At 40.8% G+C, this 16,916-nt stretch overlaps 4 protein-coding genes across 4 annotated transcripts; 2 read left to right on the top strand and 2 right to left on the bottom strand.

The window, feature by feature from the left end:
* Positions 1-19: 19 nt before the first annotated feature.
* Positions 20-895, bottom strand: ATC70_002352 (uncharacterized protein; the record flags this gene model as incomplete). The annotated part of the gene is made up of 1 exon (XM_064821729.1): positions 20-895. One exon carries the CDS (start codon positions 893-895, stop codon positions 20-22), a length of 876 nt encoding a protein of 291 aa, XP_064681415.1.
* Positions 896-3,088: 2,193 nt separating this feature from the next.
* On the bottom strand, positions 3,089-3,961 carry VAC7_1 (Vacuolar inheritance and morphology protein; the record flags this gene model as incomplete). Its single annotated transcript, XM_064821728.1, has 1 exon — positions 3,089-3,961. The coding sequence occupies one exon, from the start codon at positions 3,959-3,961 to the stop codon at positions 3,089-3,091; it is 873 nt and encodes a 290-aa protein (XP_064681414.1).
* A 4,875-nt stretch (positions 3,962-8,836) lies between these two features.
* On the top strand, positions 8,837-9,439 carry ATC70_002350 (uncharacterized protein; the record flags this gene model as incomplete). The annotated part of the gene is made up of 1 exon (XM_064821727.1): positions 8,837-9,439. One exon carries the CDS (start codon positions 8,837-8,839, stop codon positions 9,437-9,439), a length of 603 nt encoding a protein of 200 aa, XP_064681413.1.
* Positions 9,440-9,957: 518 nt separating this feature from the next.
* On the top strand, positions 9,958-16,906 carry ATC70_002349 (uncharacterized protein; the record flags this gene model as incomplete). Its single annotated transcript, XM_064821726.1, has 18 exons — positions 9,958-10,260; positions 10,326-10,739; positions 10,810-11,004; positions 11,065-11,310; positions 11,373-11,569; positions 11,637-11,973; positions 12,037-13,277; positions 13,329-13,489; positions 13,542-13,640; positions 13,702-14,029; positions 14,084-14,300; positions 14,361-14,429; positions 14,487-14,601; positions 14,660-14,842; positions 14,893-14,984; positions 15,039-15,181; positions 15,235-15,524; positions 15,615-16,906. The coding sequence occupies 18 exons, from the start codon at positions 9,958-9,960 to the stop codon at positions 16,904-16,906; spliced, it is 5,922 nt and encodes a 1,973-aa protein (XP_064681412.1).
* Between the last annotated feature and the right edge of the window lie 10 nt (positions 16,907-16,916).

The following is a 16,916-nucleotide window of genomic DNA, read 5'->3' as shown; positions in this document are numbered from 1 at the left end:
ATTGACTATGTGTCATGATCTATTGGATCTTATCCTTGTTGGCAGTAAGATATTCTTCCAAGGTTTCAGGCTTTCTACCAAGCAAGATCTCAATTGAAGGATTCACCTTGCTATCGTCGTTGCTATCCAAATTATCAACGAAATCAATGGCAAACAAGTGAGGAAAGTGGCCAAGTTCCATGATCTTGTTGTATTTTTGAACGGGAGACACCTGAATGTACTTGATATCTTGTCCAGTAACGCGACTAAAGATGGCAGCACGCTCAGCAGAAGTGACAACATCACCGGTAAGGTTATATACAGCATCCATGTGCTTCTTCACATCTTCACGCAAGACGACAGCAGCAACAGCACCAATGTCATTGGGAGAGATCCAGCCTTGAGCAAGATTGGGGTCGGAGGTATCGTAGAGACCTTTATCAGCAATAGGACGAGCCATTCCGAAGTGATTTGACATGAAACGACCAGGACGAAGAGCTACGAAATGACCACGGTTGGGGATATCAAAGATAGCCTTCTCGCCATAGTAGTGATGAGAGCCAATAACAGTGCTTCTCCAACCCATATTGACACTGAAGGAGGAGATATCGACTACTTGCTGTACACCAGCCTCATAAGCGTAAGTAGCAATTGTCTTTTTGATGTTTACGAAATCGCCAAAATCACCAACCAACAAGAGCAGACGAGTATGGCCCTTGATACTTTCCTTGATGGGCGATAAATCGCTGTAATCGCCTACAACAGTATTGACGAGATCGCTTGAGAATAAGGAGGCTACCTTTTCAGAATTGCGAGCATACAATGTAACGGGGATCTTGTTGTCAATAAGGTCATTGACAGCTTTCACGCCAATATTTCCAGTGGCACCAATGACGAACACTCTTTCAGCAAACATTTTGTATGTAATAAAATTCAAATAATAGAGAAATAATTTGATATCTGGAGAAAATCCGAAATAGACGTCTTTTATATACCTCGTCTTTTCTGAAACCGAAGCATTTTGAATAGACATTTAATGCAACGCAATTCGGAAATCATCCACGTCAAGCAATTACTATATTTGTAGATATTCGTCTTGGCCGAATATAGCAGTAATCTTACGTTTCCCATTTGAAAGAGTAATTGAAATAATGATTCCTGTTTAAAGCTTGTAGCCCATCTGAAACTGCAATGTGTCTCTTTGCGATGGTATTGTCGATGAATTGATCTTTTTTATGCTAAAAGTAATGATTAATTTCGAATACGAATTTTACTGTAACGTAATCACCTTCCAAATCAAGCCATACGGCGAAGATGCGCGCCACCGCCGATAGACAGCATAGATTATTTACATCCCGTTTGCCATTGGGATCCTCCCGCATCCTCAGGAACCAAAATCTCATGGTACTTGGCCTGCTTATAAATTTCAACAAAATCGTGTATAGGTTCTGAAAGTTTGCTATAAGATTGAGCTACAGGTCGAATGATATTGATGTGGTAATCAATGTCATCATTGTATATACGCATACAACTATGAATCGGAATTAAATTACCTCACAACAATCAATTCTATTTCTTGAATATAAAACGCGTGCAATAGAAGCAAGTAATAATAAGCTATCATTACTTTTATTTCCTAATCCCTTCATATTAGCTTGAGAAACATCAATTGTCTCCATGAAAAAAGCATTTAGCCACTCATCAAAAATATTTGACTCTCCGAACCGTAATTTTTCTCCCAAAATGGCAAATCTTGCTGGAATTTCGACTTGATTAAACTATTCTAAAAGATTCGATTATATCATAATGATCGCCTCTTACTCCATTATGCTGCCCGTGGTGGTAGGGCGAAGTGGTTAAGCATCCAACATGCCATCTGGATGATCCCGGTCCAAATCTCAGTGAATGCATTTTGGTGATTATTTTGACGTAGTACTGATGTTCTCGTTTGGTGTTTTGTGCTCTTATCCAGTATCCATATTTTGACGATTCGCATAATTGTATTGGCTCTAGGTGTCGCACCTGATTAGTAGTAGATTTCTTTCCCAACTTAGTTCATTATATATCTTATTCCCCATCATATCAGACATTGGGTCCACCAACAGTCTTTTCTTTCCCTCAGTATGACATTTTAAGGACTTTAAATAAAACCTGGAGCTCGACTCCCCTACAAAAAAAAAAAAAAAAAAAAAAAAAAAAATTACTCCCTTATTCTTTCTTGGAGCATTTTTTAAGGCGCATCCAATGATACCAATTATAATGGATGTTTTGAACGAGCTACTGAGTAATTTATGAAAATATGAAATGAGGTTTCTGGCCAAAAAGTCGAGATTTTACATATCAAAGTCCCACAAAACTGACTTTGGCGGTTGCATTGAATCGATAGAAACATGTTGATTAAATATACACCATAGTAAAAGTCTTCATTATCAAGGTGAAAAACGCGATCGTTTGATTTTTAATGAAAATCATGAGGGGCACCTCATGCTTTTTGGTCGATTTTTGACAAAGATTTTTTAGTCCCCAAAAAGTTGAGCAAAGGTGTCAGGAAGTAAGTGCTGGATGAGGGCAACTGCTTGGTGCTATTCTGACGGTTTAAAACGGCTTCTATCGCGAGAAATATGAGCTTAAATACATCTAAATCTTGCTGTGAATTGCATGTATTTGAATAATAAAAGGGAATACGAATATGGTGTCTGCTCTATCATAATTATTTTCACTGACACAGACATGGAGCATTGCAAAAGAGTCAAATCCACAGTTACAGAACGTTTATAAAGAGCTCTGCTGTGCTATCAAAAGGCTGAAATGTGAAATCTTGGTACATTTGGCGTTCAACATGGAATCGCTCAGCTGTGGCACGACCAGATCTGTACTCAAATTCATGCAAAGTCTCAATTGAACCTAAGGAACAGCTTTCGAGTATCTCTCTTCCCAAATTGACTTGAAATACCTGTGCAATACGGGTTGGCCTAAGAATGAAAAAGACATATCGTGCATTGCTGTAGCGCAAGGCGATCTGACAATATATTAGTTGGTAGAATATAAGAAATGATTTTTTATTGAATGCACGGATGTTTATCGTATACATAGAAACATATAGATATATTCACTTGAGATTGTTCTTGTTGGCAGTAAGATATTCCTCTACCGTCTCAGACTTTCTACCTAGTAGTATCTCAATAATAGGCGTAGTTTTATCATCATGACCATCCAAATCAGTTACTAGATCCAATGCAAACACATGAGGAATGTGGCCAGATTCCATGATTTTGTGATACTTATGAACAGGTGAGATTTGAGTATACTTGATGTTCTGTCCAGTAATGCGCGTCAATATAGCAGCCCGTTCGTTGGAAGTAACCACATCACCAATGAGACTATACACAGCATCCATATGTTTGTTGACATCTTCGCGCAACACCACCGCGGCAACAGCGCCAATATCATTTGTAGAGATCCAGCCTTGGGGAGAATCTGGTGCTCCATTATCGAAAAGGCCTTTATCTGCGAGGGGACGCATCATGCCAAGATGGTTTGATGTGAATCGACCTGGACGAAGCGCAACAAAATGACCACGATTAGGGATATCATAGATGGCCTTTTCAGCATAGTAATGAATGGACCCAATGGAAGTACTTCTCCAACCCAAATTGACTACCAAAGAAGAAATATCGACAATTTGCTTGACACCAGCCTCATAAGCATAGGTAGCGATGGTTTTCTTGATGTTGACAAAATCATAGAAATCACTCACCAGCAAAAATAAACGTGTGTGCCCTTTTATACCTTCCTTGATGGGTGATAAATCCTTGAAATCGCCTTGAATCACATTTACAAGATCGCTCGAGAACAAGGAAGCAACTTTCTCGGGACTACGAGCAAATAGAGTGACAGGAATCTTATGGTCAAGAAGGTCATTGACAGCTTTCACGCCAATATTTCCAGTGGCACCAATGACGAACACTTTTTCCGCAGACATTTTAGATATAAAACTTAGATAATAGCAAGAATAATTTGATAACTGGAGAAAAAGAGGTTTGATTTATAACATTCCTTTTATATCTTTTTGCTAAAGTCTAAATCAGTGATGTTGTGTAATGTGATATGGTAGGGAATTTAACTTGTAATGTCAACATGTCATGCTCGACAAGTATAATTGTCTGGGATACATTTGGTTTCAAACGTTAAATAGCACAATACGTTAATTTATATTCAAAATCTCTAAAACTGAGTAAACATAATGTGCATAGCAAGCGTCATTTTAGAAAATGTTTATCAGCTTGCAATGATCATTCTTGGTAAAAGGTGTATCCTACGGATCGGCACGGAAGCTTAGAAATGCCGCTGCCGTCTAATTATCCCTATTTAATGTTCAACACGGCGCATATTCCCTCTCATGAAGAATGATAATGGGTAGAGTCATTGTCGAGGCATATGACTGAAACTGAAAGTTCATGATGCGCAATACATCTCAATCGTAGCTATAAATATTTTTTTGTGAAAAGGACGCTATTATCCATGAATATTGATCTCGTATTATCATGATGATTTGTGGCATGAGATAGTTTTTAGCCAAAATGTGATAACTAACAAACCTATTCATAAAGGCATCGATATACATATACATTTGATACCATCACATACATTTATAGTCTCTAGACACTTTTATAACCTTACTATGGAAAACTGAGTTGCCAGGCATGGTTCATATATGACTAGAAATTTTTATTAAATTGCTATCGATCAACAATCAGGCTTCATCTAACATGTTAGCTATTATTAATTTTGCAATATTAGCCAAAGGCTTACGGCAGCGCAAGCTACTGAACGTTGGTTGGTTTCCATCGAAGAATTGAAATGCTCATTGTAACATAATAAATTTATGGTCCCTAGACACTTTCAAAGCCTCAAAAAGGAAAGAAGTTGATCTGACAAGTATTTTGATACACTGGCGTTATTAAATATAGAATGCAAGAAAGATGGCATGGCTAACGATGGTGCTATACTTTCCCCCTGCTTTTCATATGCTTCAAAAGCATCTATTAACTGCATTGCCTTCATAATGAACAGGGCATTGAGTTTGCCAGCCAGCCCCACCAGCCAAAATCAATTCAAATCCAGACTATTGATTTGTTCCAGATTGGACAAATTTTGATGATTCTGGACTCGATCGAGCTATTTTTGCAGATTCGACTAAGTGAAGTATGATAATCATCCCATGCTTCCTTAAGCTTTCCTAGAGTGCTTTTCAAGGCGCATCCAATGGTACCAAGTAAGATAGATGTTTTGAATGAACTTATTGAACAATCTATGAAAATATGAAAAGAGGTTTCTGACCAAAAAATTGAGATTTTACATATCAAAGCCCCACAAAGATGATTTCAATGATTGCGTTAGATCGATAGAAACACTTTGATTCAATATCATAACATAATAAATGTTCAGTACTTTTGCACTTTACAATCCTAATATGGAACCTGAGTTTCAAGGCATCTATCAGACCTGGCTCATATCATAACATAATAAATGTTCAGTACTTTTGCACTTTACAATCCTAATATGGAACCTGAGTTTCAAGGCATCTATCAGACCTGGCTCATATCATAACATAATAAATGTTCAGTACTTTTGCACTTTACAATCCTAATATGGAACCTGAGTTTCAAGGCATCTATCAGACCTGGCTCATATGAGAATAATGATTTTACAATCAATCAACAAAAACCACTGTAATTTCTACCCTCTTTCCTCTGCTCAGTGCTGTCAATGTTTTATTTGAGCGACGTCTCAGAGCCTCAGAGATTTCATTACTTACTGCAGACATTTTATGCAACCCATGCATTGTCAATGTCCAGACTAACGTTATTAAATATAGAATGCAATAAAATATCATTATGAACGATATAGAAGGCAATAAAATATCATCATAAACGATAGTGCTATGACCTGCCATCTACTTTCTATACGCTTCAAGGGCATTTACTACTGTATTGCCTTATGAAAAGGGCATGAGTTTTCCAGCTGGCCCTACCAGCCAAAATTAATTCAAACCCAGAATCATAGTCTGTTCCAGATTGGACATATTTTGATAATTTTGGACTCGATCGAGCTATTTTTGCAGATTCGACTAAGTGAAGTATGATAATCACCCCATGCTTCCTTAAGCTTTCCTGGAGTACTTTTCAAGGCGCTTCCAATGGTACTAAGTAAAATAGATGTTTTGAATTCACTTATTGAATGATTTGTAAAAATATGAAAAGAGATTTATGGCCAAAATGTCGAAATTTTACATATCAAAGTCCCACAAAGATAATTTCAGAGGTTGCTTTGGATTGATAGAAACATTTTGATTCAAGATATACCATAGTAAAAGTCTCCATTATCAAGATGAAAAATGCGGTCGTTTGATTTTCGATGAAAACCATGAGGGATACCTCATGCTTTTTGGTCGATTTTTGACCATGTTTTTTTGGTCCCCAAAAAGTCGAGCAAAAGTGTCAGAAAGTAACTGCCATATGAAAGCAACCATTTGGGGCTATTCTGACGATCTAAAACGGCCTTGAACGCAAGAAAATTCAGCTCAAATGCATTCATACATTGCTGTATTAGGGACACTAAGGACTAAAAAGTGGGAATACCAGTATGCTGCTTGCCCGTATATGAAGTAGCTACGTGTATATGGATGTAGAACATCACATAAGAATCAGATCCACAGATAATATGAAGGGTTACTATGTGTAAGTGGAGGGTCAAAATGAAAGTAGCAGTATTTTGATAAAATACGCAAGAGCAATCAGTAGCACGAGCTGCCGCTGCGCAGGTTGGTTCTCTACCTTTGCTACGCTTCGGTGAGAACCATCCGAAGCATAAACACTCATACGATTAGTGATTACATATCAATCAACAATCAGGGTTCCTCTTCTAACATTTTAGCTATATTAATTTTGGGATGTTAGCCAAAGGCCCGCGGCAGCGCGAGCCGTTTGAACGTAGGTTGGTTTCCACCGAAGCGAAGCGTAGGTCAGGAAACCACCCGAAGTGCTGAAAGGCTCGTATACCATAGTAAAAGTCTTCGTTTTCAACGCGGAAAACGCGATCGTTTAATTTTCGATGAAAACCATGAGGGGTACCTCATACTTTTTGGTCGATTTTTGGCCATGTTTTTTGGATCCCCAAAAAGTTGAGCAAAAGTGTCAGAAAGTAACTGCCAGATGAGAGCAATTGTTTGGTATTATTCTGGCGACCTAAAACGGCTTTGAGCGCAAGAAAACGCAGCTCAAATGCACTCAAATTTTGCTGTATCAGGGGGGCACTAAGGACTAAAAAGGGGAAATACCAGTGTGCTGCTTGCCCGTACATGAAGTAGCTACTTGTATATGGATGTAGAGCACCACATAAGAATCAGATCCACAGATAATATGAAGGGTTACTATGTGTAAGTAGAGGGTCAAAATGAAAGTAGCAGTATTTTGATAAAATACGCAAGAGCAATCAGTAGCACGAGCTGCCGCTGCGCAGGTTGGTTCTCATCGAAGCGAAACAAAGGTAGAGAGCCATCCTAAGCATAAATACTCGTATAATATAACAATTTTCTCTCGGCTATCATATTTTCTTTCTTCTCGTTATGATATGTCCGATGGAATGCATTGATATGTGCATACACCAACCCAGGCTTTTTCGATTTGCTTGTCAATGGCCACTGCATATTTGTATAATACATGTTGTGCCTGAATATTCAAATACAAACACTTGAAATAGTCTATTTCAATATGCAATTTCAAATGCAACATCAACCAAGGAAAAGGACATTTACTACATGCACATATCACAATGCCATACATAGAGGAGTTATTACTGCCATACTTGGTAGTCTATATGAAACAGACTCTTCCCGTGGGCTTTGTATTTGAATCTCGAGCTAATGATTACTCCACTCCACATTTGAATAGAGATGTTTTGATCTCAATAGGAAATGTGTCAGGCATCGTGATGAAACCCTATTTTACGACCAACCATATAATCTATAGACCACACTATCTCATCATCCGCAGAAAAGCTCTAATAAAACACACATGAATCGAGATAGGGTTTATATATAGCAATGTGCTGGCATCACAAATCAAATTAAAAACATACAGCGGTGGCGGTAGCAGTAGTTGAAGCAGTAAAGGGATCAACTGTACGATTTACTCGATCGATGAAGACAGGGTGATCAAGTCAATTCTATATGCCCCTTGATTTGTGCTTTTGATCGGGTATCTTTTAAACGAAAATGTGTCTATACGAATGCGTACGTTGAAACGAGATACACAACAGTAGTAAAGTGACTCATTCAAAATGGCATAAAATGGACACATATTCAAATGGCCTATTAAATCTTGAATTCTCAAGGACCTATGCTTGTTTGCTGTGCTCTCTCTGAAACAATATTAGGCCTGATTATCAAAGCTCACACGGTTGTTACATGAAGCAAGCTTTTGAATAAGTGCATGTTACACATTGAGGGGGTCCATTGTTTATATATATTACACATTTTGACAGTGGTAGTTGACAAAGCATCTACAGACAAACGAGATGATATGCAGGCCAAAAGAAAACAACCTTGAAATGGACTAGTCCACGCTGTTCAGTTTTTGGTATATGTCTCCCTCTTTACAATAGTGTCCCCTTTATTCTGACAGCCAAATGTCCCTAATGCTGCGATTCATTATGAAGCGGTAAGACCCTAAAAGGAGCCCTTTAAATTAATCATCTAGTCATTAAAACATGTATTTAAAGAGAAGAATGCCATCTCTCTCTCTCTCTCTCTCTCTCTCTATTTCCTCCCTTTATCACTTTTGCTTGCAAAATAATAATGGACATCAAAAATTTACTCTGCCATACTACACAGCATTATAATGAACAGCAATACGAAAAGCAGGTCTTTGGGTATTGTCCCGCATCACCATCTTCATGGTCAAGTGCATCCTCCAAATCATCAATAGATTCACCTATTTTATCACCCACGACGCCTACGCCTATCACGCCTCCTCATGCACTACGAAAAAAACTACATCAAACCCGAACACCATGGACATCATCTGAAGATTATTTATTAGAAAAGGGTTATTTGCAAGGTTTATCCTGGGCAATGATCTCTTCAAAATACTTGCCTCATCGTTCTCGTGGTTGTTGTTGGGGGAGATTCAGGACGCTGCAGACCAAAGGCACTGAAAAGAAGCATTGGACTGAATCCGAGGATCGTGTATTACTGGGTGCCATCAAGAAGCATACTCGGTTATTCAAGCAAGCTTGGAGAACTGTAGCATTGGATTTGAGTGACAGAGATTGGAGAGAATGTGAGATTCGATCTGTTCGTATCTCTGGTATATTAGTACAACAACATCGACAACAACAACAACAACAGCAGCAGCAGCAGCAGCAGCAGCAAGACTATACAGTATATACCTCTGTTTAAACGTTTCCATTTTTTTGCAAGCGAAAAAATGCACATTTGATTGTTTATAATTAAATGGAATATATCCTGATTTCCTCATTATTCGACTCTATTTTGATTCTTCTCTCTCTCTCTCTCTCTCTCTCTCTCTCTCTGTTCCCATCTATAACACTATTTATGATTTTGATCTTCTTGGATAGCTCTCCTTACGACTAGAAAGAAAAAAAAATTACACACACACACACTTTTTCGTATCCTTTTTCATTGTATATATACAAGGACAATAATTTATATGATTTTTTTTCTAAGCATAATAGCAATGACATTCGTTTTCCCCCCACACATCTGAATAAAATGGCGTGCGCGTTTTATTACATTTGATACATACATGTATATATATATACATGTAATTTCAATTCTCGGTAATTTTGGTTCTCTCAAGTTGGATTCAATTAAAATCATCCCGATATTAGCATGTAATCATGGTGAGCTCCTTTTTTTCCCTTTCCCATTTGTGTTATATATACATTGACATATAGATGAACTTGGTTATCATATTCGTACTATGGCTCTCCTTATACGCTGTTCATTGCCATATTCAACATAACAAACGCAAAGACGAGCTATCAGAATTCAGCCTGCCCTCCTGTGGAATTACACCTACGGTACCCAAGAAAAGACTGCGCATTGCATTCATTTCGCATGAATCTGCTATGGCCACTTTCTTTCATAACCCAGAACAAGGTTCACGGGATGCTGCAAACATGGTCGATGTCGATATTGAATGGAACCGCTACTTGACTATATCAGAATCCAAGATGGCTCAGGACATCTATGATGCAGTGAACAGTGCAAGTCCTCACACATGTACTCATCTGCATCGATGCTAACAGTAAGTCTATCATAGGGCATCGACGGTATTATAGCATCTATACCCAACGACAGTGTGTTTAAAGCCATACAATATGCGGTATCAAAGCACATACCTGTCATCGTGTTCAACGCAGGCCTTGATTATGCACTCCAACTAGGCCTCACCCGAGTATTGCAAGACGATGTAGAAGCAGGGAATTTATTAGGCGAGAAACTCTACAATGCCAACTTCTCGAAACCGTTGGCTGTGCAGCTGTCTTCCTTGGATGATGGTACTAGTGTGCGTCGAAGATGGGGTATCCAACAAGCCATAGGACAAGCTCCTGCATTACTAAAGATCTATGAAGATGCCAATGTCACTGCAGCTAGCACACCTGCGCAGTTTGTGCGCGATGCTTTTCTTTCAAATCCTGGTGCTTATGATTCGATTGTATCGCTGGGTGGATCAGTAAGTGAGATCCAATGTATGAAGAGGAGCCCTTGCATGTATTAATACTCCTAGTTATTTCATGTTATAGTCATGTGCAGACATTGTTGCAGCGTCAGTGCTAGATTTGAAACGTAACCTTGCTTTCACGAATATTGCATCTGCGTTTTTTGATATTGGCGGTGAAAACGTATCTGCTCTGTTTAGACTTGAAAACAATACATTTGCAGTGACACAATTGCCGTATTACCAAACTGCATTGCCGGTGTTTTACATGTATATCAGGGTAAAACGTCCAGAGAAAAAGTGTTTCTACTGCATTGACTCATAGTGAACAACGACATAGCTGCTGACAGGGGAAGATGTATTCAAAAACCAAACCATCAAAACTGGACCCAACCTGGTCACCAATGCAACCCTGTCTTATTTTCTGCAAAACGAGGCGAATTCACTGATATCCATCAACGACAAATCTGGATCGATAGGCGCTCTTGTTCCGCATACCCGAGGAGATACATACAATGCTGCCATGATGGCAGGCGTCTCCCATCTGGCACAGAAACTCAACTGGACAGTATACAATCCCAAGGAAGTGCGTGCCATCTTGCAAGAAACACATTCTTTTTGTTTACTCAAACAGCTATTCTTTGATAGGAGGGCTTGCTGAATTCACCACAAGCCACGAAAAAAAACGTAGACTATTTCCTCGACAAGGGAGTAGATGGGATACTCATGCAATCCAGCAACCATCAGATACTGACATACGCTTCACAAGCCATCAATAGAGCAAAGACGCCCACCAGCGCTGTTGCAGTTGGCTCGTTCTTTGAACGATACAACAGAACCTACCCGTAATGTACATGGATCACTCTGCAATGGACAAGGGCATGATTGATTTTACTCACCAGTTGTCTATAGGAACCTCTCCAATGTAGCGCTGGATATAGTAGGACTATCTAGATCCATTGCGCACAGAGTTGTTGCAGATGGCAACAGTCGACCTGTGTGCATCACAGAGCGGTCCATTGACGTACAAAGTTCCTTTTGTCAGTATTTTTATGTAGCGTATCAAGAGTTACACGGTAATAACGCGCTTGTCAAGCAGGAACAAGTAGTGCAATCGGTCAATCTCTCTTATCCAGGTGCTATGGAAAATGAATTCATGGCCATACTGCGTCGACTGTATGAAGATGACGCCTATGAGCCTGACAGCTACATTGCGTTTTCAGAATATGTGTTTTCCATCATCAACAGTGTAAGTCGCTTGTCTGCCACCGTGCTTGTGCGTATCAAACTGACACACTGTGCTATAAACTAGCGCATCCTCAAGGGCTATCTCAAGAACAGCGCCATGTCTGTGTACACGGCGGGCGAACTGTTTGACCAGAATCAAGCCTATCTAGAGGGACGTGTCAAAGGGCTGTGGGCCACTAACATGTTCTCCGTAGGCTTCATGTCCTTGCTGCATATTGTGCTCAACAAAATGATTGATATTCCTTCTTGGAAAGGCGCATTGATATCGATACCGCGCATCCAGAACATCTGTGATCCAGGCACCTATCACTCCAACTTCACCACCACTGCATACTGCCAAGACGCGAATGGCAATACACAGAAATCAATACAATGTATCCAATGCCCTGAAAACATGTACACTGACTTGCCTGACCAATATCAATGCAGAGGATGCGCGCAGGGCTACTATTCAATACCTGGTTCATCTTCATGCAGCTCCTGCTACGATGGATTTGATAATCATACAAGCAGCGCTATCAAGAGCACCTGCACCGCTTTCATCAATGACCAAGCTGCCCAAAAGCGACAACTGTACATGCTAATTTTTATACCCATTATCACCGTCTTGTTTTTGATTACACTGGCCTTCTTGGGCAGATACTTGCGAAAACGATGGTTGGCACAACGCACGCTAGGCAGTGATGAGGATTGGCTGCTTTCCTTTAACGAGCTTGTGAAGCCGTCTATTTATCGACTGGAGAGTAGTGGCAACAGGAAGAGTACGGTTCAAAAGTCATTACTATCGAGACCGGAATTGCCTTTACAGAGATCAAGTAGCAGTATAACAACGCCTTTGATGGTTGTAAATGACTTGAACCCTGTAGAGAACGAACTTGTCCCAGCAGCAGCACCGGCAGCAGGAGAACATGGTGGTGGTGGTACTGATGATGGTGTTATTGCCATCCCCAAGCAACATCCGGCCCCGATCAAGGATACACCTCCGTCCCATAATTTGAGATTTGACCCTGATCTACAACAGCATGTCAATCATAGCCATCATCAACAGGAAAAAGGAGAGATTCAAGGAGTAGCAAAGAAGAAGAAGAAAAAGTTGTCTGAATCATCTACATCCACCACAACAGCGTCCATAGCATCTTCCACCTCCGTAATGGCTACAATGGGCATCGCAGGAGGATCCTTGCTCATTCACAAGAGCAACCATCCAAGGTCAGGAGCAACTTTAGCAGCGCAGCAGCAGCACAACAAAGCTGACAGCAGATCCATCTCAGGAAAGCCTGAATTTATACGTGCCCTTGGATCTCAGTAAGTCATCCATAGATCATAGTCGTTGATGTAGGCTTACACTATGTCTAGTCGCAATTTGCCAGTGTACATTAAGCAGATTGGATTCAAAAAAGTGCGTGTGGATAACGACTTGCGCAAAGAAGTGTCCTTGATGAAGAACATAAGACACTCTAAACTGACTGAGTTTATTGGCTTGGTCCTGGAACCCCAGCGAACATTCATTGTAGAAGGTACACATAATTTATAGAGGCAGCCGATAGCTACTGAATGTCTTTTGATTAGAATACTGCTCAAAGGGGTCCTTAGCGGATGTACTAGCCAACCCTGATATCGATTTAGCATGGATCTTCCGATTCGCTCTGATTAACGATTTAATTAGTGGTATGTATACATGTACATCCCTGCCTCTCTCACACGCCATTCTTTACTGACACACCTACAGGGATGCGATTTTTGCATCGATCGAAATTTCAATACCATGGGTGCTTAACGTCAGATTGCTGCATGGTGACTGGAAGATGGGAGCTCAAGATTTCCAACTATGGACTCAGGCAGCTAAAACATTCGCAAGTGGTAGATACCATGGGCAGTTCTTCTACTGCCCTGAAAAGAAATAACAGTTTATTTCTAAAAGACGCTGCTCCCACAGATGAAGTTGCACATGTGTTGCGATCGCCCGAGGCACTTTTATGGTTGGCTCCTGAATCCGTAGTTACAACATCTTCCAATGTCTACTTGGTCTATCCCAGCAAACCAGCTGATGTGTACAGGTAAGCTTTCGAGTGGATGTACAGCAACACCAGTCATCTCATCGCACTCTTCAGTGCGGGTATCATCATCAATGAAATCCTGACAAGAGAGAAACCCTACGCCAATCAGCAATCTTGCCCTGAGTCCACCTTTCAGCAAGTGTGCACTATGAATCTCAGGCCTCGAATGCAACCACCGGGCATAGACGACTTTACAGAGGGCATGAACTCTATCGTCTCGGACTGTCTGCAACAAAATGCCTATGCTCGTCCATCGTTCACTTCAATTGGGGTAATTAGGATTCCCTCATTCTCATGTGGATAGTCTAATGGCATGTTATGTATCGTGTAGAGTCGAGTGGAAGAACTGGACCCTTATTTCTATGACTCAGAGTCCATGATTGATAACATGGCGATGTTGGTATGTAGTTGAGCTCATGTTTGATTGTATCTGTTTGTTCACGCTTGCTTCTTATAGCTCGAGAAATACGCAACCAACATGGAAATTTTGGTAAAACAACGCACAGCAAACCTGCAACAACGAACAATGGAGCTGGAGGAAGAAAGAGCAAGGACAGAAAAGTTGCTAAAGGGTGAGATTCGCTTACATACAGATACAATGCCGGCATAGTATAACACTGAAATACTTAGATTTAAAGATGGCAAAAGAAGTAGCTGAAGCAGCTGCTGCCTCCAAGCAGAATTTCCTAGCAAACATGTCACATGAGATACGCACACCCATGAATGCAGTAATTGGCATGTCGAGAAGCTTGATGGAGAGTGAAGAGCTGCCCATAGATTTATATGATTGTGCTGAAACAATCGAGTCTTCAGGTGCGTGTCTGTACGTCATACTAATGTACTCGCAGTAACCTCCCGTGTAGGCAATCATTTGATGGCATTGATTGATGATATTTTGGACTACTCCAAGATTGAATCAGGCAAACTAGCGCTGGAAAGAAGCAACTTGGATTTGGTATGTAGACATTGAAACCTGAAACAAGGCAAACAACTTATACAAACTCTGTAGACGTATGCCATTGAAAGCGCCATCAAGCTGATTTCAGGCAACTACCTCAGTAAAGGCCTTGTATTATGGTATACCATTGCCCCTGAATTACCAGTGCACGTACTAGGTGATCTCGTGCGGCTCAGGCAGATATTACTCAACTTGTATGTAACGACGGTTGCATTCATCCTGTGCTGGACAACTAACCTCAAAGCAGATTGTCCAATGCCTTCAAATTTACAAAAGAAGGCTATGTATGTATATCAGTCATGCCTTACCAACAGAGCGACGTAAGTCAACCCGAGAGTACTGTCGTCAATGACGCTTCTACACCGCTTGGTATCAGCCCTAATCTCAGAGACGATAAATTTGATCCCACTGCCATGGTCACCTATCTCTTTTCAGTCAAAGATACAGGCATTGGCATACCTGCAGAAAAGACGAACAAGCTGTTCAAATCCTTTTCGCAAGTGGACGCATCTACAACACGAAATTTTGGAGGGACAGGTAAAAAAAAAAAAAAAAAAAAAAAAAAAAAAAAAAAAAAAAAAAAAAAGCCGTGCTGTATAAAGGAAGCTTTGTTGACAGACAACTTAGGGCTTGGGTTGGCTATCAGTAGAAAGCTGTGTAGGATCATGGGCGGCGACATGTGGGTAGAATCAGAGCCAGGAAAAGGCACTACCTTCTACTTTAAGGTGGATTTACAAAAGCAAGAGGACTCCATCACGTACGGTCAAGAGAACCATCTACTAGAGCTGTCCACAGCTTGCCCTCGACCTCTGATCATATCCGAGAATGAGGCTATTCAAGTGAAATGGGTGGCTATGCTGCACAACATGGGCATACCCAAAGCAACCTACATGTCTATCAGTCAAGCCGAGCGCCACTTCTCACAGGTCGAACACAAGCAGCCCATGCTCTTTTCCATCATCATCATCGATACCGATTTCAGCACAAAAGATGTCAAGTTTAGCAGCACCAATGTACTAAAGACGTTAGAGACATGCTACAGCCATGTAAAGTTCATTCCCACTTTGTGTGTCATTGACAATCGTTTAAAGAGGCCCAATAGCGACGATAAGGAGGAAAGTATATCTGATTCATGTATCCAGCATCCTGTGGGCTCGGTAGATCCAATACCCACGCCCAACGATGAGAAATCAGACCCCTTTGCTGCTGCCAATGCGACACTATCTCCACACATTCAACATCCATCGCCACCTGCTTGTTTGCATGCTACTATCACAAAGCCCTTCAAAAACTCGCGACTCATCAGCATACTGCATGAACTGCTCAACAGCACAGAGAAATCACCTACAGGTAGAAGAAAAAGAGTGGCATCTGTTGGATCCATCAGTCTAAGGTCCATGCGCCGTAGCAGCACGCAGCGCCACTGCTCCAGTAGGAGAAGTCGCCCAACGAGTGGCCAAGCAAAAGACGCCATGGAGAGCACTGCATCATCCGAGTCAGGATCCTCTGACAATCTGGCCAACATCAAGACACTCGTCGTCGATGACAACCCCATCAACCTCAAGGTACTATCCAGAATGCTGATACAAATAGGCATACAATCACAAACAGCCAGCAATGGACGAGAAGCATGCGACATGATTGCCAAGGATCCCTTTGATCTGGTGTTTATGGACATCTGGATGCCAGAAATGAACGGTTTAGAAGCAGCTGAAAAGATACGGCGCGAGATGGCCACTTCTGCTGTCCATCCGTACATCATTGCGCTGACGGCATGTGTAATGCCTGGTGATAGAGACAAGTGCATTGAAGCAGGCATGAATGGCTATGTCAGCAAACCCATTCGGAAAGAAGAGCTTGAGGCATCGATTCATACTTTTACGCAGACTGTGTTGCGCATGAGCGATGATGGTCTTTGAAAATAGGGCG

Source organism: Mucor velutinosus (assembly GCF_035048745.1).
Source record: "Mucor velutinosus strain NIH1002 chromosome Unknown tig00000093, whole genome shotgun sequence".
NCBI classification, from domain to species: domain Eukaryota; kingdom Fungi; phylum Mucoromycota; class Mucoromycetes; order Mucorales; family Mucoraceae; genus Mucor; species Mucor velutinosus.
The sequence above is the reverse complement of the archived record's forward strand: the minus strand, read 5'-3'. Positions and strand labels throughout refer to the sequence as shown.